Source organism: Rousettus aegyptiacus, unplaced genomic scaffold (assembly GCF_014176215.1).
Source record: "Rousettus aegyptiacus isolate mRouAeg1 unplaced genomic scaffold, mRouAeg1.p scaffold_m13_p_12, whole genome shotgun sequence".
NCBI lineage: Eukaryota > Metazoa > Chordata > Mammalia > Chiroptera > Pteropodidae > Rousettus > Rousettus aegyptiacus.
In genome coordinates, this window is record NW_023416287.1 from 80,126,862 (window position 1) to 80,151,392 (window position 24,531).

General features: G+C 38.4%; 2 protein-coding genes across 3 annotated transcripts in view; both read left to right on the plus strand.

Annotated features, from left to right (window-relative positions):
• The first annotated feature begins 178 nt into the window (after positions 1-178).
• LOC107502173 (legumin J-like) lies at positions 179-15,101 on the plus strand. Of its 2 annotated transcripts, none has more exons than XM_016129088.2 (9): positions 179-384; positions 1,563-1,778; positions 2,275-2,481; positions 5,311-5,541; positions 6,435-6,588; positions 8,116-8,225; positions 8,785-8,898; positions 10,166-10,312; positions 13,235-15,101. In XM_016129088.2, the coding sequence occupies exons 1-9, from the start codon at positions 301-303 to the stop codon at positions 13,367-13,369; spliced, it is 1,398 nt and encodes a 465-aa protein (XP_015984574.2). In that variant the 5' UTR covers positions 179-300; the 3' UTR covers positions 13,370-15,101. The 2 variants fall into 2 exon arrangements, with proteins under 2 accessions (XP_015984574.2, XP_015984576.2); XM_016129090.2 differs by having other exon boundaries at positions 1,567-1,778.
• Positions 15,102-20,686: 5,585 nt separating this feature from the next.
• LOC107502171 (mucin-2) overlaps positions 20,687-24,531 on the plus strand; it is an 81,329-nt gene continuing 77,484 nt past the window's right edge. Inside the window, exons 1-2 of the mRNA XM_036230058.1 lie at positions 20,687-21,106; positions 21,910-22,132. The gene's annotated coding sequence lies outside the window, so the exon portion shown is untranslated. The remainder of the gene's footprint in view (positions 21,107-21,909; positions 22,133-24,531) is intronic.

Sequence of the window (24,531 nt, forward strand, 5' to 3'; positions counted from 1 at the left end):
CTGTTACTATTGTCTGTGGATGCGTCATCAATGAACAGAGTTGGAGACCATAGGAAGTGTTTTATGGGCCTCTCATTTGGTAATTATTTCTAGGATTCTTTTTTTTTTTTTTTTTAACCAAGATTATAGTTGAAGAGACTGCTTCCTTGTTTCATTTCCTTAACTTTCAGGTCTATAAAAGTGCTCCTTTACTTAAGAGTTTTATCATTCTTCTCCTGTCTTGGATCTCTGGGATCTCCCCGTTGGCTAAAGCTTCAATTCATTTTTCTTTTTCAGTGAATTGTTTGCCCCTTTTTGCCAATGGACAACTCAGCTTTTGAAATGCATGAAGGCACAAGGCAGCACGTTTCATTTGTGGGGAAGATGAACACCATCTCCAGAATGGTAAGTTGGCCTTTTACGTCTTGAGATTAATTTTCCCCCAAAAGCTTTATGCAGAGCTCAGGAAAGAATCCCTCTGAGACCAGCTTTCCTCGAGTGACCCTGTTCTGCCAAGTAGCATCCCCTTAAAAAGTTTTTGATTTGCTTTCTTGCTCATAAACTCTTAGCTCACACCTCCTTTAGTTCTTAATGGCCCAGTTCTCTATGAATTGTTGTTCGTAGTCTTATCGAGTTATTTATTGTTCAATATATGCCCTTATACAATCTTAAGCTGAGTATGTTGATAAATGATTATGCTATGCAACATATGCCATTTCACAATGTTAAAGTACAAAGAATATCTGTGTTATTAGTGACCAAAGATACGCTTGCTCAGAGAGAAAGACCAGGAACTCAGAGGGAGGTGGAACAGGAGAGCTTGACATCAGTGCTTATGAATGTCATTTTAATGGTCGGAGGAATGAGGGCAAATTGGTCCAAAGATTAGGGTGTGTATTCTCTTCGCAACATTCAGTAATGTAGATGGTAACTCACAGAAGAAATAACGTTGTTAGCATATGTTTGTGATGTGAAACCAGGAAATACATAGAAATGCATGGAAATACTGTGGTCAGACTTGGTAGGTGGTTAGTAGCTCATAGAGGTAATGCATGGAGCGGGGAGGTAGTTTAATGAAGCTTTGAAATGAAGCAAGGAGGGAGAGAGGCTAGACCTGTCAGGCTCGTTGTTTATAAGTGTGCTACTTATTCCCATGCATGTACCTGTATATGTAAATGTATATATACATTCCGGAGTGAAAAAATTCTTGGAAAATACTCTTTATAACCTCTTTAATTTTCAGGTGAAGAAACTGGTAAATGAGGTTACTTGACCTATTTGGAATGCATTTTATATAAAAACTTAACTGGCTACTTAATTTTCTAGTAACATAGTATGTGCCCCAGCTCCTCATCTGTTTCTTTTTATCCTTGTTTATTTGGATGTCAGTAAAGGATATGGAAGGGAATGTGGCACGTGTATTTATTTACACTCATATTTACACGTATATCATTTTACTGAGTATATTTATCCTACAAATGTATTTTTTTTAAAATAAAAGAGAAAATAAACCAAATTGAGAAAGGAGGCAATATTATTAATGCATCGGGAATAGAGAATAATGGCTTCATAATTTCTCCCAGGAAGAGAAGAGGCAGCGGTCGTTGATGAGTGTTTTCCTGGTGTGTCTCTTGGCCTGCACCATTACCACGGCGGTAGGAGTACTGATTCTCTCCTTGGTTTATATCAACAACACTCAGCTCCATCCAGAGCCTGAGCTGCAAGCAACTACAATTCCGATACTGCAAAAAGCTGTTGATCCAAAATTCCGGTTTCTTAATCATTTACCTAAATCTAAGGTATGAATCAAATAGATTAAGACAAGCATCATCTATTCTAAAACATCAATTTCAAAACAGGGTTTCCATTCTGTTTTCACTAAGCTTTGCTCGCTCTTCATCGGAAGGAAGCAGCTGTGAGCTACCTGGAGGAAGGGAGGTGAGGGACAGAGAAGAGGGAAAGTTGGATTGATATTGGCCCAGGGCAGAAATTTTCTGTAGCAGATAGTTCTGTGTGTGGCTGGTGTGTAGAATTGCAGGTGGAGAAATGGAAAGCCCTCTAGTCTCTCGTCAGGACAGGTGTTTATTTTTTCGTCAGACAGGGACTAGACTGGTAGTGCTCACTGCGTGTACCACCGCTGTCATTCTTCGAGTCTTGCAGACCTGTTCTTCCTTTTCTTTTTTGGAACTCTGTTAGTCATCTCGCCACCACTGCCTTTTCTACATTGCCTTCCTCTGGCTCTGTAGGCTGTGGTGGCCTCTATGCTGATATGGCTGCTTGCTTATGACTTTTCAGGTGTTTGAGTTTCCTGGTGGTACGATCCAGTGGGCCCGGTACAGGAACAATATCAAAGACTATCTCAGCACTGAAGAAGAGGCCTTTGGCAGGAGCCTGAACAGTCAGAGATCGCAGATGACTCTGGGGACCCTGAGAATAAAAAGCAATGGCCTCCGGGCCCCTCACTGGCACTTCAATGCTAATGAACACGGCTATCTGGTACAGGTATAACCAGTTTGCCCCATTCTGCACTTAAGCATTTATACCGGTGTGTCCTCAGGCTATTATTTTATTTGTTGTAAAACCTACTTAAGTGATAGACAACGTCTAGTCTTTGGCTATGTAGTTAGATTAGTTAGCTGTACCTTGAAGCATTAACCTGTTTGTTTTAATTATTCTTGGCATCACTTTGAACTTCTTTCTTCAGCATGAAATTATTTTTCATACTCTTGTTAAATAAGATCACTCTTCCATCCTTTGAGCCAAAGCTGAAACTGGTGGCTCTGATCTAATGATCAAAGAGATGGCAGTTTTCCTCTAGGGAAAAAGCAGAGACCAGAATAACAAACTAGTTTGCAGATGTTCAGCTGGGAGTCCCGAAGATCAGTCCAATTGGATGCCCTTTTGTGATTCGGACCTTTCAGAATTTTTTGGAAGTCAAGTGAAATAGAGAGACCTGGAGGTGAAATGAGTATACTTACTCGAATTTCAAATAATTCATGAATTCTACAAAGTATTTATTGGTCACCCTCTGTACTTCAGATACTGAGGGAAGCAACAGTGACTAAACCTCACAGAACTTTCAGAGTTTGGTCTTATTGTGATGATTTTGTTAATAGGTCAGCCAATTTTATGTGACATATTTCTGTTGTTGTTGAACTCCTTTTTTATTCTTGAAAATTCACTCAATTTTAGGATTAACAACAGGAAGAGAGGTGAGAGTTTCACCTATATGAGACAAAATACTTCTTATTTCTCAAGAGAGAATAGAAGCTCAGAAAGATTAAGTGACTTTTCTAAAGACAAACTGTAGTTCTTGGCTAGACTGGGACAAAGTCCATGTTTTTTTGACATTTTCTTTTTCCACGTGTATAAAATATGTAAAAGAATAATCTTCAAAAGGTTAATTCTCATAGCTTTGTCTAAGTAGTGGCAGAGCAGTAGGTAGAGAAAAGGCAATTAAGTGAACTTTCCTGGAGGGGACGCCCTAAAAAACGAACTCTGAGCCAGGAAACTTAGTCTGGAGCGTATTCCAGTGGGTAGCAGGCCTGAGATCTAGCTCAGGTCGGGCAGGCTGTTCTGGAATTCCAGAGAGACTTTATAATCTGAGCTTCGAAATGGGGACTAGAAGGTCCAGATGACCACTTCCAAAATAAACATTGGTCAGGGTGATGACCTATTTATTTTACAACATGGTGACTATAGTTAACAGTACTGTATTTTTTATTTGAAAGTTACTAAGAGAGTAGATCTTAAAAGTTCTCATCACAGGAAAAAACATTACAACTGTGTGGTGATGGATGTTAACTAGACTTATTGTGGTGATCATTTCACAATATGTGCAAATATTGAAACTTTATATTGTACACCTGAAACTAACATAATATTATATGTCTATTATATCTTAATTAAAAACATACAAAATAATCCAACTATAAGAAATAATGTGGGCTAGAATATTCTCTAGATCCGAGAATTCTGGGATCACTCATTCTCATTATCAGGGTAAGGAACCAGCCAATAAGGTGTGAAGGAAGTCCCCTCACTGCACACTCACCCACGGAGATCGCTTTTGCTTGTATGTCTTCATGAAGCTTTGGAAGGAGGGTCCCTGAGAGGAGAAGGGAAGCTGGGGTGACCAGCACGTGTGGCTCTGCACTGAATGTACCTATTGGCTACTGTGCTATCTCTGCTCTAGAGCAGTCGATGCCCCGATATGGGTAGCTGCATATTTCTGCTGTTCCCCACATGTGGACTTGGAGAGAGCTGCTGAGAGGTCCACTTTCCCCCTTTATCTTTAATACCCATCTGGATATGAATCGTGCGTATTGTCTGTGTAGGCAGAACAAAGACTTCTTTTTTCATCCACCCTTGTGGATGTTCTACCATGTGACCGTAAGTCTCTTGTAAAACAGAAATAATGGTTCCTTCTCTACTTACCTCACAGGGTAACACTAAGGAACAGATTAGAGACCGAGAGAAAGGATATCATTCTGTATCGGCAGAATCAAAGTATAGTGCAGTTTGGTTTAAGAGTGTAAACTCTTCCCGGTCCTTGGCAACCACCATTCTACTCCCTGTTTCTAGAGAATTTGATTAAATAATTTAAACTAAGTAATTTGACTAGATAATTAAGTTTTAGAGATCTGCTATATAACATTGTATCTATGATTAATAATACTGGATTGTACACTTAAACATTTGTTAAGAAGGTAGATCTACTTTTAAGTGTTCTTAACTATAATTTTTTAAAAAAGTATAGACTTTGAAGCTGGACTACCTCATTGACTAGCTGAGTAACCCTGGGAAAATTGTATAGTCTCTCTGAACTTAGTTTTCTCATCTGTAAAATGACAATAACAATACTTGCTTCATATGATTGGTGTAGGGAATAATTGTGTTAATTAGGTAAAGTACTTAGAAGAATACCTGGACACACAGTAAAAGTAGTAAGTGGTATTATTGTTGTTAAGATTGTATACAGGCATTTTATTAACTGGAGAATACATGTACATCTGTATGCATACACACAAAAACATGTGTCTGTGCAGCCATATATGAATACACACATGTGCTTGCAGTCTCTTCAAGGGGACAAAATCTGGTTCTTGGAAGAAAAAAAAAGAAACTCTCTTTTTATGAGAAAAGCATAGACATATATATAGTACATAAATAGTATATGTATACATACAGTACTTTTGTATTTTTAAAATTTCTTAGGGTAGTGGTTAGAAAAAAATGTCTAAATGGTACCTTGGAAGTGAGGTAATAAAAAAAAGTATTGAGAAACATTGCTCTAAAGTGATTGGATATGCTTTTCTGTTTACATTTCAGGGGACAGCATGGATTGGGGTGGTTGATGATGGTCACGTAGTTACCACATACAATGTTACAGCTGGCCAAGTGATCTTCTTCCCTAAAAATACACTACACTGGATAAAGAACGTGGGGAATGAAGACTGCTTTTTCTTGCTCTTCTTTTCCACACATGATGAACTTCAGACCCTGGATGTTGATGATGTATTTTTTTCTACACCTGAGGACATTGCTTCCAGGTCACTTAAGGTCTGTACTGAAAACTGAATCTCACCATGAGGGTATGCATTGCTTAGGCACAAAGAAAGTGTGAGAATTCATGTTTCTGAAACAGTAGTCAGTAGGGTAACAGTTGGATAATGGACTGAGAAACAAACCTTGTGTTTTTATTAAAGATATAAAATTTGTCGAGATCGTTTGTTCTGTGTTTTCCTTTATGACGGACTTCTATAGGAAACTATAATGAATTTGATAGAAAGGTTATGATATAGTTAATACAAGTCGCTGTAATTTTTATTTCTGAAAAGCCATAAGCTAGTACAGGGAGAAGTTTGCTACAGATAATGTAATTGTGTTTTCTTAATCTAATGCAGAGGATCCCACACCTTTTCTGAACAACAGCTACTTTTGGTCTCTTCAAATATTTATATCATTGGAGGGATTGCGGATAATGCTGAGTGCAGAGGGGTCAGATGTAGATGTGACAATGTGAATAGGTAATCAGAAGAACTGGCGATGGTCCATGATTGGCTATTGGAAGTGGCTCCATGGTAAATTTAGGAATCTATCTAGTTAGGTTTTACGATCTATTTTGCAGCAGATCCTGGTCTAATTTTATAGAGAAAAGTAGAAGAAATGAGTCATTAGGGAGAGTATAGATAAACATAGAAACCAACGTATGTTTTTGTAGGAGTTTTTATTGACCGTAGAACATCAACACATTTAGTACCAAAATACATTGAAAACTTAGAGGATTTTCATAAATATCACAAGTCTTAAGCTAATCGAGTTCAGCACTTTTGACTGGGCCACCGAAAACCACACCGATGCTGATACTACCCTATCCTTGACACTGACTATTCTATTGCTAAAATTTGTAGAATGTTTCACAAATATCATGTATGATTTCTTATGTGTTTCAGCCAGAAGGTGGAATTAATTTTATTAGAACATTCCATGAACAAAAGGAAGATCAGGGGGTCAACCTTCCTCACAACTTGGCAGAACTGGTTACAAATGCTAGTTATACACAGTCTCCAGATAACCTTGTGTGGAGATACTTTTATGACCTTAAAGGTACCGTGTGTTATTTTGTGAAGCCTTTTTAGCTAAGTATTTATATATGTGATTATATAGGTGCATTGGATTGAGGTATAAAGTGTTTTTTATTTTTGACAGTGATCACAGTCAAGAGAAGTTTGAACAGTTTCTCAACAGAGTAGGTAGGAAATGTGAGAAAAGGCCTAGAGGCAAAAGAGAATGTGGCAAAAGATTTCAAAGTGTTAGGATATGTGTGGGGGCTGGAGGAGGGGATTGCAGGAGAAGAGGCTGGTGAGAAAAGAGGGGTCCAATTATGCAGGTTTTATGCAAACAAGTTTATACTTTATTTTATTGGACAAGAGGAACAATTAAGGGGTTTTAAACAAAAGAGTGATACAATTAGGTAGTTTGTTTATTTGAGAGATATAATTGAAATACATTATATGAGTTTTAGGTGCACATATGATGATTCGATATTTATATATATTGCAAAATGATCATCACAATAAGTCAGTTAACGTTATCACCATGTATACAGAACTTTTTTTCTTACAATGAGAACTTTTAAGATCTACTCTCTCAGTAACTTTCAATATGCAATACAATATTATTAACTATAGTTGCCATGCTGTACATTATATCCCCATCATTTGTTTATTTTATATCTGGAATTTGTACGTTTTGACTCCTTTTACCCATTTTGCCCACCCCTACCCCCAACCTCTGGCAACCACCTATCTATTCTCTATATCTATGAGCTTTTCTTTTTTGTTTTAGATTCCACATTTAAATGAGATCATACAGTATTTGTCTGTCTCTGTCTGACTTATTTCACTTAGCATAATGCTCTCAAGTTTCATTCATGTCATCACAACTGGCAAGAGTTCATTCTTTTTTATGGCTGAATTATGTTCCATTGTATATATATTACCCCACATTTTCTTTATCCATTTATTTGTTGATGGACACTTAGATTGTTTCCATATCTTGGTTATTGTAAATAATGCTGCAATGAATGTGGGGGTGCAGAGATCTTTCTGAGTTAATGTTAGTTTTGCTTTTTGAAATGGTGACCAATCCCACTGAACTGTGGAGAATGGATTGGAAGGGGCCAGATGAGAGGAACGAAGATTGAGTCAGGGGCTCTCAGAGTCCCTCAACTAGGGGTGGTGGTGGCCCACACTATGACAGTAGTGTGTGAGAGAGAACTGTTGCAAAACAAAGAGGATTTAAAGAGGTTGGGCTGACTTGAAGCGTGGAGTAGAGATGGGTATTTAGGACGAGTCTCAAGTTTTCTAGCCAGGCCTCCTGATTGAACAGTCTATTTTAAAGAGTCTGCCCTATGTTGGAAACTCCAGGAGAGCTTGGAAGGTCGGATATATCTGACCACATCAGGTCAGTATCTTGGGGGCACATAGGATCTGGTGTTATCAGTTCCCACCACATAAGTTTTTGTGACTGAAAGAGCTGTGTCCCTCACTGGGACTATATTTGACTTTCCTTTTGCAGTGCCATTTTGAAGTATTTTATCTTATTTTGTTTTTCAAACTTTATCTGACTCAGGTTCAAAAGAATATCGATTTCCAGGAGGAATAATACAACTGGCACAATATTGGAAAAATGGAAGTGAACTAAGCAAAAATGAAAAAATTTTTAGTACATTCTTGAATCAGGTAATTGAGAAAAAAATGTTTTGATGATTGTTAAGATGAATGAAATATGAGATTTAGATAGGATTTAACTTTCTTTTGGATAAAAAGAAAACATCAAGTCAAACATTTGTCGATTTGGTTAAAGTAAACTATTAATTGAGGCTTCGATGTAGATTTGGGAACTAAATTTTTTGGCATGGATGGCTACATTAATGAAAAGACTGGACGCTTGTGAGTCTTCTCTTTTCATTTGTTTTAAATGCTGTATTGTGTAATGACTAAAAACACAGCTGTGGTGTCAAATTCTCTGATTCAGAATCCCAGTTCTGCCACCGTGTGATCCTAGGTACATTTCTCAACCAACCTAGATTTTAATTTCAGCACCTGTAAAGTGGGGAGAATAATAGTACCAACCTTATAAGGTTGTTATAAGAAACAAGTAACATAATAAATGTAAAGTATATAAAAATTGCATGTCTTAGGACTGCATAAATATTAGCTATGATTAAATGAATTGTTAAGTTGCTGAATAGGATGTTGGCTAAATAACTGTATTTCATTTTTGTTTTTCTTTTTCAAGCACCAAAATGCCCTTGCTTTGAGTACGCTCAGAATATACAACAATGGATTACGACAGCCACATTTCCATTTTAATGCAAACGAAATGGGATACGTAATAAGTGGATGTGCAAAGGTAATTTTTCTGTGAACAGTTTTTTGAACTTCTGCATTTTTTAATGCAGAAAGTAGCAAAGGGAAAATATTTCTTCATCTTGGTTCAGTTGTTGGTAGCATAAGAAGACTTGGTGCTAATGGCTTTCTGGGCAGTTTCCAGAAGATACCCTGCTAGACAGCTTTCAAGTCTGATCTTAGTGTGAAAAGAGGCTAAAAACATTTCAGAAGTAATAAAGAGTTATCACTTACTGTGAAAGGTCTGGAACACTTGCTTACGTTTTCAGAGTTTCGCATCCTCAGGTAATGTAAGGGTTTAAGGTTCTGCCCAACGAGAATGTGAAATCACTGTCTGTCAGTGTAATGTGAGTCAGGGTGGGTGGGTGGAGAGGTGTGAAGCATCAGTAGATTGGCCATATATCCCAGTTTATCCTGGATCCTCCCGACTATTAACAGTGCCCACTTTGACTCTTCAGAGAGTCCTGGTTTGGATGTTCAATTATATGGTTACCGTAATAAAAGCAGAACTGAGTAACATGTTGCTATAGTGATTTGACATTGGTTCTGGACTTTCATGGGGCCCCCTTGGGGAAATCTATAATGGTATACACAGATAAAACGGGCTTCTCTAGCCTGTGCCTGTCTCAATCTTGACAGAACCAAACCAGGCTGAAATTCACCTATTATGTCATCCATAGCAAAAATTTTGTTTTATGTTTTTTGAAGTGAAGGCTTTAGTAAATTGGAAAAAGACATTGTAATTTTTCACAAATGTATTTCAAGGATCAGATTTTATTTTTGGTGTGCTTGTGTCCTCACATGTGTGCATTTGTGTGCACATTTAGTCTCTAACATTTTTAAGGAAGACTGTTAAGATGCTGTTCTCATAGAAGGCTGAATTTTCCCAAATACAAGAAAGGAAGGCATGGGAGTAATAAAACATTGAATTTTAAGTCCTTTGCCTACTTAGATACTTACCTAAGGGTAATTTATAACCCTTAATTAGAACATAGTGATTGAGGTTCTTTTTGTATCATGTTCTGCATTATTGAACTCACTAATGGCATTTCGAGGAACATTTACTTAGAGTACTTCTTGATTTTTGTGGGACTGTGTATCAGAAATAGGAGCTTTTATGTGAAGGAAGGCCTCTGTCTTCTGCTATTTACCCTCACTAAAAAGTCCCTTTAGAACCATGTGTTTTTATTCCTCTATTCTTCACTACTAATACTTATCCTTAATGAATATTTGATTTTATTTGCTTAACTTCAGAATTTTTTCTTCTTTAGGTGGGCATTATTAATACTCAGGGAACCACAGAGTTTGACATTCACGTTGGAGATGTGATATTTTTTCCCATTGGAAACCAGCATTACATTAAGAGTGCATGTGATGAGGATTTGCTTTTCATTCTTGCCTTCAGCACTGGAGACCAGGTGAGAATAAGTGCACTTAAGAGAGATTGCTGAGTGCCAGTGATGTGCAGAGTACTCTGCTGGTTGACCGATACTTCTGGACCAAAGGGGCCCTCAGTAAATATATGTTGAATGAACGAATAAATGAATGAATTGGCAGAACCAATATACGAAGAGAAGGTGAATCAAGTAATCTTTCCATTTGGTTACAAAAGGATCCAATATATCTCATTCCCTCTTAATTCCTCAAGTTCTGAACAATTAAGAAAAAATGGCAAAGAGTAGTATATAGAGATCCATGAAGTCATTCTCATTATTAAGAAAGCAGATATTAGAAAATGTAACTAATTCCTGTGGGCAGGTAGGTTTCTTCATATCAATCCCCAAAATTGGATTGGCCTTCCCAAGCTGAGGCAGGCCCTTGCACACCTTATGGCATAAAGAAACAGAGCATGCTCTTTGAAGCTTTGCCAGCTTCCAAAGACAGAGGTGCTGAACTGAGCATGCCCAGTTTGTTCTTCCAGAATTTTCTTGGTGGGGAGAGAGAGAAATAGAAGCGCTTGTATATGAAAAGAAACTTTGAGAATAGTGAAGTAACATCGAAGATGATTGAACAATGCTACCACGTAGGAGTAGTATTTTTTCCTATCATTTTTAAGCAAATCTGATATAAGATGATCTTTATTATAACAATACATAATACATTAATACATAAATTAGGCAGAATTACTTACTGCATTAAATAATTATTTGCTTTTAGAAATTCACCCAAGGTTATTTAATTAGATGGAATAATGTGTTTGTGGAACGGGAATAAACAGTAGAGTTTAGATTTTTAAAAATCCTTAGGGCTAGGTTCCCTTCTGAGACTCGTAGCAGTGAGAACGATAACAATCTGCCTGGGCCTCTCTGGGGCAAATCCAGGAACTGACAGATGTTTCTCTTGGCCACGGTTCTTCTTACGAGTGAGGCCCAGTAAGATCTCCAGGGGAGAGTGTGGCATGAATTTGGCAGTGTCATCAGTAGGATTCACCCCTGGAGGGAGGTTCTGTCATGCTCATTTCCTATAGTGACACCTACCTTCTTTACAGGAGGTTGGAAAATTCCAGCATTTCCCTGCCTGGGTCTCCCAGTCTTCCTGGGGGTACCTAGATGAAGTTTGTGGAGAGCTAGGTGAGGAAGAGATGGAGTTGATAGCTAGCTGTAGACTTTGTTGGGTTGCGGGGAGAAGGAATCCAGTGTTCCTTACTTTTGGTGTGGGTCTCACCGATACTGCCACCCCTTCCCCATTCTCTACAGCTATTATATGGATAAATCATGGTGTGAAATCAAATCAAGTAAAATATAAATAGGAAAAAAGAAAAAAAACCCTCAAATCGTGAATAGCAAGTTAGAGTTTAAAAAGTTAAGAATAAGAAAAGAGAATTTTAAAAATTAGCACAATATAAATTTTATGTAAGGGTAAAAGTATTCCGAAGGTAAACACTTAAGAATTAAATAAATATGGAGGATAAAATAAATAAGAGTTAATGTGACATGAAAGGCTAATACCAAAAAATTAAAACTTAAAATATGAAAGGATAAAAATAACAATTGAAACCCATTAAATGCAAGCCAAAAATTAAAGAATATAAATCTTTTTTTAAAAGAATAGAAATAAGTTCTTTTTTTAAATGGAAAAAAAACCCCCACAAAACAATTTAAGAGAGTGACCCACACAGGGAAGAAAGAAATGAATCAGAATTTTAGGTAGGAGGAATTTTTTTTTACCTCTACTCCTACCCTTCGGATTATCTGATATCCCCCTTGAGAGGGGTTAGTCCCCCACTACTCTCTCAAAAGGGGTAGTAGAAAATGTTTCTAGTGGGGATATGTTTTGCATAAGGGGTATGAAGACAGAGGCAGAGGCAAACACATACCCAGAGAGAAACACAGAATAAGAGACAGAGATCCAGAGAGAGACATATATGCCCAGAGACACACACAGATGGATACAAAGAGAGATGCACAGAGAGAAAAAGACATGCTTAGAGACATACACAGAAATAAAGACAAGCAGAGAAGCAGACACAGACAGAGGGAGAGAGATCTACAAAGAGCAACATACAACACAGAGACCCACAAATAGAAGGAGACGCAGAGACATACATACAAAGAGGGACAGACATTCCTAGAGAGACAGAAGCAGAGACAGAGAAGGAGAGACACACAGGCACACACATACATATGCACAGACAGGCAGTCCTGTGCACAGAGGGACACAGAAAGACTCACACACACACAGACATAAAGAGAGGCAGAAACACACAGTGAGAAAGATACATAGAGAAACACACCGATGCAGAAATTGAGGGAGCCTGCTGGGAAAGAGGTGGCGTCAGAGAGAGAACGAGAAGGGGAGAGAGACAACGACAGTGGTAGGGAGAGTAGACAAGGACAAACAGTCACACCCGCCTGGCTGGACAGTCAGGCCAGAGAGGCAGAAGTTATCGACTCAGCAGAGAGGCCATTCTCTGGCTTTGGAGCAAGAGGACCACTTACCAGGCAGTGAGATTCGCCTTTATCATGTGCCCCTGGGCATGGTGCTCTGAGAAGCTGTTTTGTCACTAGTCCTTGCTCACAGGAAGACAGAGAGTCCTGTTCCCTCATCAAAGAGAACTCTTTTTTCCAGTAGGATGGGGGTCCCTTCTAAAGGAAGCTTCAGATGCTGCAGCACATCTAACCGTCAGTCAGACTTTCCTTATTCACATAGCTTAAAAGGTGAGCTCCCCAGGCAAGGGAAGAACAGGCACACAGGGCGACCATTCATTCACAGGAATTTATAGCTGTGCAAAGTTACACAGCCAAGTACTCCATGGTTTTGTAAGTGCCTCAATGGCTGCAAGGTCTTTGTAGGAACCTGAGTAGTTTGTTGCTGATGCATCTTTCGGTTTCCATCATCAGCTGCAAACCCTTGACATGGACGATTATCTCCAGGCCACAGCAGACCACATTCTGGCCCAGCTTTTCTTCAAGAAACAAAGTGAGTTTAAGAAGATCCCCAAGTTCAAGGAGGACCAGGCAATCAACCTGCCTTAGATTTGCTGATGAGTTCATATTTGTTATACCTTCTTCATTTGTTATTATTGTTTTAAATGAACCTGGCTAATGAACCTGGAGCTAGCTCTTCACAGCATGGACAGGCGAAAACTAAGTAGCTTTATGGGCTCATTTAGCCAATAGCGACTGTAGGTCGTTCATGCTAAGGGAACATTTAGTACACTCTGTGTAGATTATTAGATCTATGGAAGCGATCTCATAAATTCAGTAATTATATTTGGGTGTGGATTTTAGTATATGTGTATATATTTGTTTATTTTTCCCTTTGTTACTTCAAATTTGTTACTCCAAATGAAAATTCATTATTTTTGTGCAGTAAGTCTTAGTACCGTGCATGTATTTTGTTATTCTTCACTGTGAAGGGAAGTAGGTCAGCCTACATGTGGACATATTGAGGCACTGGAACCCAGATATATCGAACCTTGTATGGAGAGTTTATTATGGAACCCTAAGCCGGTGGTTCCTAACCCTTTGGTTGACATGAAAATAGTTTTTTTAATGCCCAAATTTTCAAGGTCTAACTCCTGTGAGTAGTTGTATACTTATTGTATATTAGCTGAGAAAATACTTGGTAAACTAATTATGAATTCAATACTTTCTTTGAATGTATTTGGATTTTCTTAATTACATCAACTATTTAAATTTGAGGAATAGCCATCTCTTTATTTGAGAAGCATGTGGTTTATTCTATATACAATGCTGGCTATGTATATAGATCCAAGGACCACTTGTTATCACTTGGAAGCTGGCAGGGACTGGTGGTCTCCAAGCTGGGGGCCAGAGTCTTAAGTAGAAAATAATTCAGTTATATCTAATCTTTGTTTTTTTTTGCTTACAATTTATTTTAACAGACATTTGGTACCCTCACATGTGCCTTGGGTACCACCATCAGTTCTGCGCTACCCTATACACAATTCTAAAGTCAGTATAGCTGATTTTTAATGCTTTTTACCAGCATCCCTTATCAGGTATTCCCTGGATGCCTAATGGGATTTTTAGATGTCTTAGGATATTTGTTCCAAGGCTAAAAAGAGCCTGTATGTTCCTTTCTCTTCTCATCTCTTTCTAGCTCTGTTGACTACAAGTACAGAATTCAGTGAGTGTCAGAATGGCTCACTTTTAGCATGGAGAGTAGCTGCCTGCATAATATACACAGTCAGATCATTAAAGGCCTGTTATCTCTTGGAACCACCTTATAGTGTTTTACCTTATTACCCTTTTCTGGGGGAGCCAGCCGAGATCAGAGCTTGATAGCAAAATGAGTTTTGTGCTGGTGGTGTTTTGAAGAGACCGTAGGGAGTGGGTCCAGGGGAAGATGCAGGGAACAGTACAGGGCAAAGTGTGTATGGGAGGATATCCAGATAGAGGGGAAATAGTCATAAAAGGTAAATGGCAATGTGTGTAGACAGATGTTGTCTATGAATTTTTTTTTTTTTTTTTTACTTTGGGAATTTTTAAATATATTATACACTGGTTAATAATCCATTTTCTTGTATCAGGAAGTATTGTGTCAGATTACTATGTGGTCATTTAATAAAGATTTTATACAACTTTGTGTATTTTTTGCCATTGTAGTTTTGAATGAAATCTGTTCTTACGGTTTTACATTTTTGAAGCATTATTGGATTCCCTCTATGCATCCTTGAAATGTGTCTTAGGAATTCAATCCACCATGTATTTTAAAAATAAAAATCTTAAAAATAAAAATCTAATGGAGATAATTTAATTGGAACATTGTTGGTATATTATTTTATGGGAAGATATGTTCTTAACTTTCACTTAGTTCTAATTTCAGTTCTTTTACCCTCTGTGGGATGCTGATTTCTGGCTTTCTTACCATTTTTTTTTTTTTTAGAGTAGCTTAGTCCACTAATAATCAAATGTTTTTAGACTTTTTGGTATATTTACTTTATTACCAGATCAGTAGACTGAAGAGTGAATTTGCAATCAGACTGATTATTTACTGCTCATCATTTAGGCAAAACTCACACATTTGACTGAAATCTTCCTTTAAAATTGAACCCACATTAACCATTTTAAACATACAGTATAAGATGCCCACATTTGATTCAGTCGAGATGATATAAATTGTACACTAAATGTTTTATATGTTTTTAAAAAATCTTTAAAAAGAACTGTCTTTTAACAGCAGCTTTGAATAACTGAATGGAATGACTTGATTTGAGTAGAGGAAGTACAGTTTAAGAAAACCACCGAATGTCCCTTATTGTTTCTAAATAGTGGAAGGTGGTTGTAAAAACATTTTTTTGTTCATATTCTCATCCTTTCCTATTGAATAGTAATCGGACTGCTTTTTATCACCCAACTGATTAGGGAAAGGAAGATAGTTACTGTTACTATAAAACTTGATTCCCAATGATTCTAATTTCTCAACGGTTGAAAGTGATTCAGCAGTATAATATTATTGTTTAAGAAATTAATAAGAAAAGAAAAAAAAAGTTGCAGCAATTTTGTGCTATAATTTGAAGATACAAGTGATGTCTCCCCCAGTCCCTGTACTCACCAAAGCTTATTGAAACTGGCATGGTCACTTTGGATCACTGTCCTCTGACAAGGCTGGAAGACACTGGAAAGCCCAGAAAAGAACAGTGGTGGCTAACAACATGGAAACTCTTTCCTTCATTGTACTGAAGTTGGAACTGTTTGGAAAAAAGAAGTTAAGAGATGGCCATAGAATTTTGGAGCTGGTAGAGGCCACATATCATTTAGTCTCATTGTTTTAATTTGCAGAAATGGGAAATGAGTCTCAAAAGGGTAAGTGGCAAGTAAGATATTCGAGACCAAAGTCCAGGTCTTTTAAGGTGTCTTCCCTTCCCTTGTAGTGTATTTTTGGTTACTGTCTTCAAGTATATGAGAGATTCTTTTACATGAAGCAGAATATACTAGAAAGTGCACTGTGTTCAAGTGGGAGAGGTGGCTTCTGCTACCTACAAATCAGCAGTCCCCCCAACAGCACTGCTTCTCCTTTGCTGGGCCTCCCACATACTGGATGCCCAGGTCCCAGCTGCTTTCCGTATGGGTGGTCAGAGCCTCCTGAGATCACAGGTCATTATATTCATATCTAGTCAAGTGCTCGCTGCTTGTGTTTTAGTCCACAGCCCCTGGTAACCACTACTTACTTTCTGTCTCTATGAATTTGACTATTCTAGGTACCTCCCTCATATACATGGAATCATATAATAATATAATACTCATTGTTTTTTTTTATGAGGTTCTTGCTCATTTTTAAAAATGATGCTTTTACTATGTGCTTAGCATTGAGTTAGAGTATCCAAGAAACATAAGATGTGGCCTCAGAATTTTTAATGTAAATGTTACTAATTCAATGCTGTATTTCTCTTATCTCCCTACCCCTTCCCTGGATGAACTCTGCCCTTATGATGAGTATTCAAAAATAATTCTTTTTTAAAATTCAGATTATGTTAGTGAGGCCATAGCAACAAATGTGAAAAAAAAAACAAAACAAATAAAGCCATTAGTCTACATTATGCCCTCATATTTCCAGAGAAGGCAAAACACAACCCCTTAGGTAGTTTCTGTTTTTAGCTCTCAAAGATTTTTTATAATTCTCATAAAATGTTTTTTCCCTAATTTTGTTTGAGGTGAGGTTTCATTCTAGTCCCTGGACAATATAAGAGTGTTTGAATTCTGTTTATTGTTTTTTGTTTTTTGTTTTAATATTAACAAGAAACCTTGAATGGCCTCTACAGGTGTCCTTCACATCTGTTAGTTCAGTAATGCCCAACTTAATCATTTTATTATGCAGATTCTTCCTTGGTTCAGAGTGTGGAGTAGCTCCTGCTGAAGGGAAGTAAGTTGAGATGTGCACGTGGAATGGGATATTGTACCATTTTGACTGGAGTGAGGGGGAAGTCAGGCAAGGCATTAGCGGACATTGAAAACACCTACTTTGAATGTCAGGTCAATGAAAAGATTTAAAAATTTTAAACTGTCACTCAGAAAAAAAAAATGCAAAGTAATTAGTAACCACTATTTTTTTTTTTTTAAAATCTCTTTTTAGGAAATTGGGCAATTAAGAGGCAGGGTTTTTAATTTCTTTTTGTTTTGGTATTATGGGTACAGTGTGCAGTAGATGTTTGTAGCATCAGGAATAAATTCAATGAAAAACGCAACAATTACTATGTGCACTGTTCTATTATTGTCCTTGGAGATGCTTTTGTCTCTGTTCATGAGGAGTTACAGATAGTAAAAGCCGACAAGAAAACTGTTCTGTGAGCCAGGATGGATTGTCCTTTCAAATGTACTTTCTCCTGTCTTGTGAAATAAGCCGTGGGAGATGAGTGCAACAGTTTATAGTACTGAGATCCCACCTGGCCTGGGTGTGGAAAGGAATTCTTAACTATACAGACAGCTGCAGATTCAGAGAGTTAGAAACACACAAATGAAAAGGAAAAACTATGAGTTTAACTTTTGTTTTAAAATTCTATGACTCGATCAAGGGCTGGAGCAGAACTCTTGAACCTTCTTCCGATGGGAGAGCTTGAATTTTCTCCATAAAATATTTGCTTTTTTATGGAATAATTTTCTAATTGAGCATGGCCAGCTTCAGCCCATATCTTTGGCTACTACCCCTTAGGTTTTTAACTTTTAACCTTTTATTTAAATATAGCATCCATGGAGAAAAGTGCATACATCACAAGTGTAAGCTTGTCGCAAATCGAACATGCCCATCCAACCAGCACCTTGGCGTTGGCAGCACTGGGAGAAATTTAGGCTGAAAGTGGATGTTAGAGGAAGTGGGAAGACGCAGAGCAATGTTGCCGTCATTTGAGATGGTAAAGGAGATACAGACCCTCCTGTAACTTTGCAGTGACTGCAGGAAGGGGTGCCAGAGTGGTGGAATGTGGGGCAAGGGGAGTGGTAAAACCTTTTGGCAAGTCCCTTCTTCCATTCCTTGACACTGGCTGCCTTTCTGGGAAAGCCACTCTAGAGCCAATGACTCATTTGGTGGGGTCCCCTCCATTCTCCTCTTCTTGCGGCATGTGGACCATTTCTACTTGGAACATGAAATATTAAAAATTCTCTATATACAGGCACTACAAATTTCCCAAACCCAACACATAAAGGTCGAGCACAACAGTATACTCATGTTTTGAATGGAATATGGGTGAAACATTTGAATTTAAGTATTTTGGGACAGATGCTGGTAAGGGCAGCTTGATCTGAATGATGAACTGGATGCAGGGCTGGGGCTCCAACCACAGTAGGCATGTAGGAAATTAATATGAATTCGAATTAGTATCTGAAGTCTTTCTTCAAAGGACAGAAAAAACCCACCCATTACATGTTATAGGCCAGATTACTCTGTCACCTGCTATGTTGACTATCTAGAATGCCAAACGGTCTGTTACTGTGTTTTAAAGACTCCCTACTTATAGTGACCCCACTTCCTTCACCGAAGGCCCCCTATGTGCCACTGTACTCCTGCCTTCCACATCCTTGACCTCACAGTACTATAATACTCAGGAAGGCAGAAAGAGAAAAGAGACCCCTCAGAGCTTGGAAGGGACCATATAAATCACGTAGTTCAGGAAGTCCAAGCTTGTTCCTATGGGAACCCCAAGTAGCCTCCATAGGGTTTGAACATGGAGAAGGGATGAGCCAAACGGAGTTGCTCAAAGCCCTTACCAGCCTTCACCCTGCCGTGCTTCAACAAAAAGAAAAAAGTTTGAAGTGCAATGACTTAATCCAATCCTTCCTTTCTAGATAAGGAAATTGGGGCCTGAAGAGCTGACTTTCTTGATACAAAGGGCATGAGAGCGGCAGTGATAAAAGTGCTCTAGAAATTTGATGATTATTGGAAACTGGAACACAGATGTCACTTGTGGAAGAGGGAGTAAAAGGGCACATAACTTTATAAAATTTTAATTTCTATGGGAAATTTTAACCTTCTCAAGGATGTGATCGTCACTTTTTTTTGATTCTCTACATTTTTAGAACACAGCTTTGGAGAGCTGTACACACTGTTTCAGGAAAAAAATGCTCCTCATGGCAATGTGAGGCCAAACACAGGTACTACGGTGAAGACTGTTCCTTTCATTTAGGCTTCTCTTTAGTTCACAGCTCCCTCCCATCCCATAGAGAAGGCCATAAACATGTCTAATCCACATTCCATAATTCCTGGATGACTGCTTCTTAACTTTTGATGGTGCTACAGATCCCTTCTTTCACTCCTCCAGCTTTCACTGCATAAACCCATCTCTCTATTAGACACTCTGCTCCCCAAAACTCTCTTATATGCAACTGTCTAGGTGTTATTTTCACTTGCTTATCTAATTAGCATCTCAAACTCAACATGCCCAAAAGTGAATTTCTGATATCTCCCAAATCAACTCTACTTGAGCATTTTTCCTCTTGGTTAATAGCACCTCTTTCCTTCCAATTACTCAAGCACGAATCTTCAGAGTAACTCTTGTCTCTTCTCTATCTCACACCCTCCACCCACACTTTCAGCAAATCTTGGATCTGACCTGTTCGCACTAACTCTGCTGCTACTACCTTGGTCTGAACCACTATCATTTCTCTCCTGTTTTGTTTTCTTTCTGCCTTTGCAAACCACTTTCAGTCTATACTTAACAAAGTAGTCGGAGCAATGCTTTCTATAAATAAGTCAGATCTTGTCGTCCGTTCTTTAAAACACTCCAGGAGCTCCCTATTTTGCTCAGAGAAGCAAAAAGATTTTCCCCTTCATTCCCCACCCCCTTCATAAGCCACTCCTCTAAATCATACCCAAGCCACAACATTTCAAGCCAGGTCACATGCCCTTCCACGAACTTCCTCTTTCATGATCACCCCCTCCGTGTGTCACTCCCATGACATCTTTGACTTCATCGCAACTACTTAAGCTCCAGGTCACTCCACCCCAGTCTCCTTCCCGAGCCTCAAACTTCCTTGGCATGCTTTTGAATTAGGGCATTTGACTGGTGGTACCTTCTGCATGGATCACACCAGCCAAATTTCTAACCCCTTCTTATCTTCAGGACTTTGCTTAAATGTCAACTTCCTCAATAATCATCCTAGATAAAATGAAAAAAAAATACCTGCCACCCCTCACATGTCCCTCCCCACCCATTTTTGCATATGGATATGTATAGGAATATTTCTAGATCTAGAATAATTGGAGGAAATGCTTGGAACTCTCGCGAGATCCACGGCCCGAACTGTATGCCGGGAAACGGTATTGCGCCCTTTGCTCCCGCTGGCGGAGGCCGCAGGGAGGTCGTGGGACCTGGAGTTGCTGTAAAAGACGGGAAAGGGCAGGAGTGGGTCCAAGCTACGGCAAACTTCCTCAGAAAGTCAGAGAAATTGCAAGTCCCGGAATGGGTGCTGGCTCGGCAAGAGTTTATTCCCTACTATGAGAACTGATTCTGCGCACGAGCTGCTCCCACAGCTCAGCCCTTGTCCCTCGTGGGCAGCATTGGGGCCCATTCGGTGACCGGCATCTATGAGGATGTCAGAGAAATGGCGTCGTGCTCAGCCACAGCAGCTGAGGTTCTGGGCGCGCGGCTCCGCAGGGTCCGCCGAGCCTTGGAGAGGCTACGAATGGTGGAAAAGGACCATGATGGAGTCGCAGACTGACATCTTAGGAGGGAGAACTCTGGACAGGATCGTCGGACAGGAAATAGCTGCCAACATGAGGCGTTAGAACAAATGATTGTCTGAGTTGGGTTCAAGGTAACGCTTACGTTTTTGTCAGCCGTTGCCAAACACCATCTGGAGTCGCTAATTTACACTCTCATCAACCGTGTGTTAATTCCTTACTCCAAACCCTTGATAACACTGCATTATCATTAAAACAAAACAAAAGAAAACAAACAAAAATCTCCCCAAACTTTGCCACTCTCATAGGCAAATAATTATATATTAATGTTTTAATTTATATATCTTTGATTACTATTGAAGATGAACATATTTTTACCTCTTTATTGATAATTTGTGATTTTTTTCTTCCATAAATTGTCCTTTGTCTATTTTTCTTTTTTAAAAAATTGTCAAATTATAAAACCTCTTTAGGAATTAACCAGGTCTTAGCATTACACATTGTACTTGTATTTTATCTTTGATGGTGTTTTTCTGGTCATGTGAAAGTTTTAAATGTTAAGGTAGTCAGCTATTAAAAAAATGCTTTGAAGAGTGTCTCTCACTCCTCGTGTAAATACTTATCTATATTTTCTTTTGAGTTTTCTATGATTTTATGATTACATTGAACTTTTTATGTAACATGGAGTGTATAGGTTTAATATGTGTGATAGGTTGCAAAAATGGCTATAATTCTCCACCTTTGTCAGTATGCACCCTTCTCTGCAATATGACAGTTGCAGATCTCCCCACCAGGAGGTGGGATCTGTTTCCCCACATCTTAAGCCTGGGCTGGCCTTGGGACTCCCTTTGACCAATCGAACGGAGTGGGAGTGACAATGTGCCAGTTCTGAGACTAGACCTTAACAGACCCTTCTTCCTTCTGTTCATTCTCTCAGAACCCTTCAGGGTCACCATGTGAAGAAGCCTGCTGGGCGAGGAGATGCATGTGACCCTATTGCTCTCAATCACTCAAGGAGACAGCAAGCTAACTTCCAGAGATGTGAGTGAGGTTATCTGAGAACAGTTGGTCCCTACCAAAAATATCAGCTGAGTGATTGGTAGCTGACAGTAGCAGACACATGAATGAGCCCAGCCAAGAACTGAGGAAGAGCTGCTCTGGTGAGTCTAGTCCAAATTGCTGACCCACAGAAAAGTGAACTGAATAAATGGTGGTTGTTTTTAAGCCCCTAGGGTTTGGAGCTTGCCTTATTTTGCAGCAAAAGGTAACTGAGATATGAAATACGGAATCCCATTCTATTTTTCCAAGGGTTAGCATGTGGTCTAACATCGTTACTGAATAGTTCATCTTTCCTCCACCGATTTGAAATGTCACTTTTATTTCAAATATATTGTCTTGATTCTGCCTCTGGGTTCTCCATTATATTCTCTTGATTTGCCTGTCCTTTATGTAATAGCTTTGCTCAATGATATGTTTCAACATGTGGAAGGATAGGTCTCACTTCAGTACTCATTTCTCCTACGATTCTTAGTTATTCTTGTATTTTTATTATTCCAGATAAACTTGGTATTATTTTCCCATGTTTCAAAAAAAATATGTTGGGCATTTGATTGGGGTGGTATTAAACATAAAATTAAAAAATTTTATATGTTAATATTTTTTAATTTTATGCTTAAAATATTAAACTGTCTTATCTAGAAACAATATTTTAAATCAGTTAAATATTTTATATATTTCAGAATTTTAGTTTTCCTCTTAGCTTTTTCACCATTCTTATTAAATTAATCTTTTACATTTTTAATTTAATATTAAAATGGGATTTTTGTTATATTTTATAATTGATTATTTTTGCTATTTAAGAAAACTATTGACCTTGATATATTAACTTTGTAACTGACCCTTTATGAATTCTCTATTTAAAAAAAATGTTTAAAATTGGGTTTCTCAGCTATACACATCATATTGCAAATAGTGATGAATTTTCTTCCTTTCCAATATTTTTTCCCCTCTTTTTAGTTGTTGCATTTTATTGCTTTGGTTAGCATTTATAGAGTAATGTTAAAAGAACAGTGGTGATGATGTTACCCTTTTCAGAATCTTGCCTGTATTGTTTTCTTTAAATAAGATAGTGACTATTTTTTTAGAGCATGGTCCATGTTTGTTCTTTTAGCATTTCTCTTATGATCCTTAGCACACTACCGTGCACATATTTAACATTAAACAAATATTTAATAATTCAAAGATCAAACACTTGATGTGGACCTTCCTTGCATCAGGCATTGTACTAGGAACTGAGTATGCAAAGGTTATGGTGATGCTCCGCAGCTTCCAGGCTCTTCTAGTCCGTTATTATTGTATGGGCTTTGGAGGTGAATAGAGCTACAGCCTAACCCTGGCCTTGTGTCTTACTGCTTGTTGGACTTTGGAAAATTTTTGTCACCTTTCTAAATTTCAGTTTAATACCCTTGAAAATATGGAAATGAATGGTAACCCTCTCATGAGTTTGTTGGGGAGACTGGATAATATATGCATAAAAGGAGTTCTAAGTAAACGAATGGAAATAGAAAATATAGGAATAACAGCGATTGGGGAGGGAACTATGGCCTCAGATTTGGACATGCTAAGTTGAAAGTGCTGCGGAACGCTAAATGGAGTTGTATGTTGGGTGGTTGAATATGCAGATCTAAAATTTGGAGAGATTTGGAGGCCTAGAAGAAATGACACAGGTGCTTTCTAGAGGAGGCAGTTCCCAATGGGTATGGTGACATGAGAAGAGATGGTGGCTGGGGGACTCCACGTGATACCTGACTGGGCTTGACTGTGAGTACATTTGAGGGAGCTCATGGGGATTCTCAAATGCATAGGAGGGTTTGAAGGATTTAGGGGACAGGTAAATGTAGGAGCCAGCATAATATGGGTGGTGGGTATTCCTATGTTTTTTTGGTGTACTTATGAACTAGAGTGTATTTGAGGCAGCAAGGATTACCAAATGAAGAAATTGTTCTTAAATAGGCCACAGGAACCCTAGCAGAGCAAGACAATGTACTGTTGTCTCTGGGACTCTCTCTGCATTTCAAATGATTTTAGTGGGACACACACACACACACACACACACACACACACACACGTGCGCACGCACAAGTTCTGGGTGAAATAATCTAGGAACAGTGGGTTAAAGAATATTGAACAGGTATTCTTAGTAGATCCTTTTATTCAAGGTCTCTGGTATCTTGATCCATTCAAGTCATGTTCATTGAAGACCTACCAGGTGAACTAGGTACGATACCACAAACATGGTCCCCACAGTCTAGAAGGGGAGACAATACTAATAGATTATGAATCTCTAGGAGGAAGGGTATTCAGCACTCCTCAAATTTATGCCATGAATCCTTTCTGAAGGAACACCTATTAACAGCTCTCATGCTCTTTGGAGTGTAGTTTGGGAGCACTGTCCAATATGAAGGGGGAGGAAAGCATGGATAACTGGTATCCAAGTAAAGGACATTAAACTAATAAAAGGAAGGCAAAAAAAAAAAAAAAAGAAGAAACAATAAACACT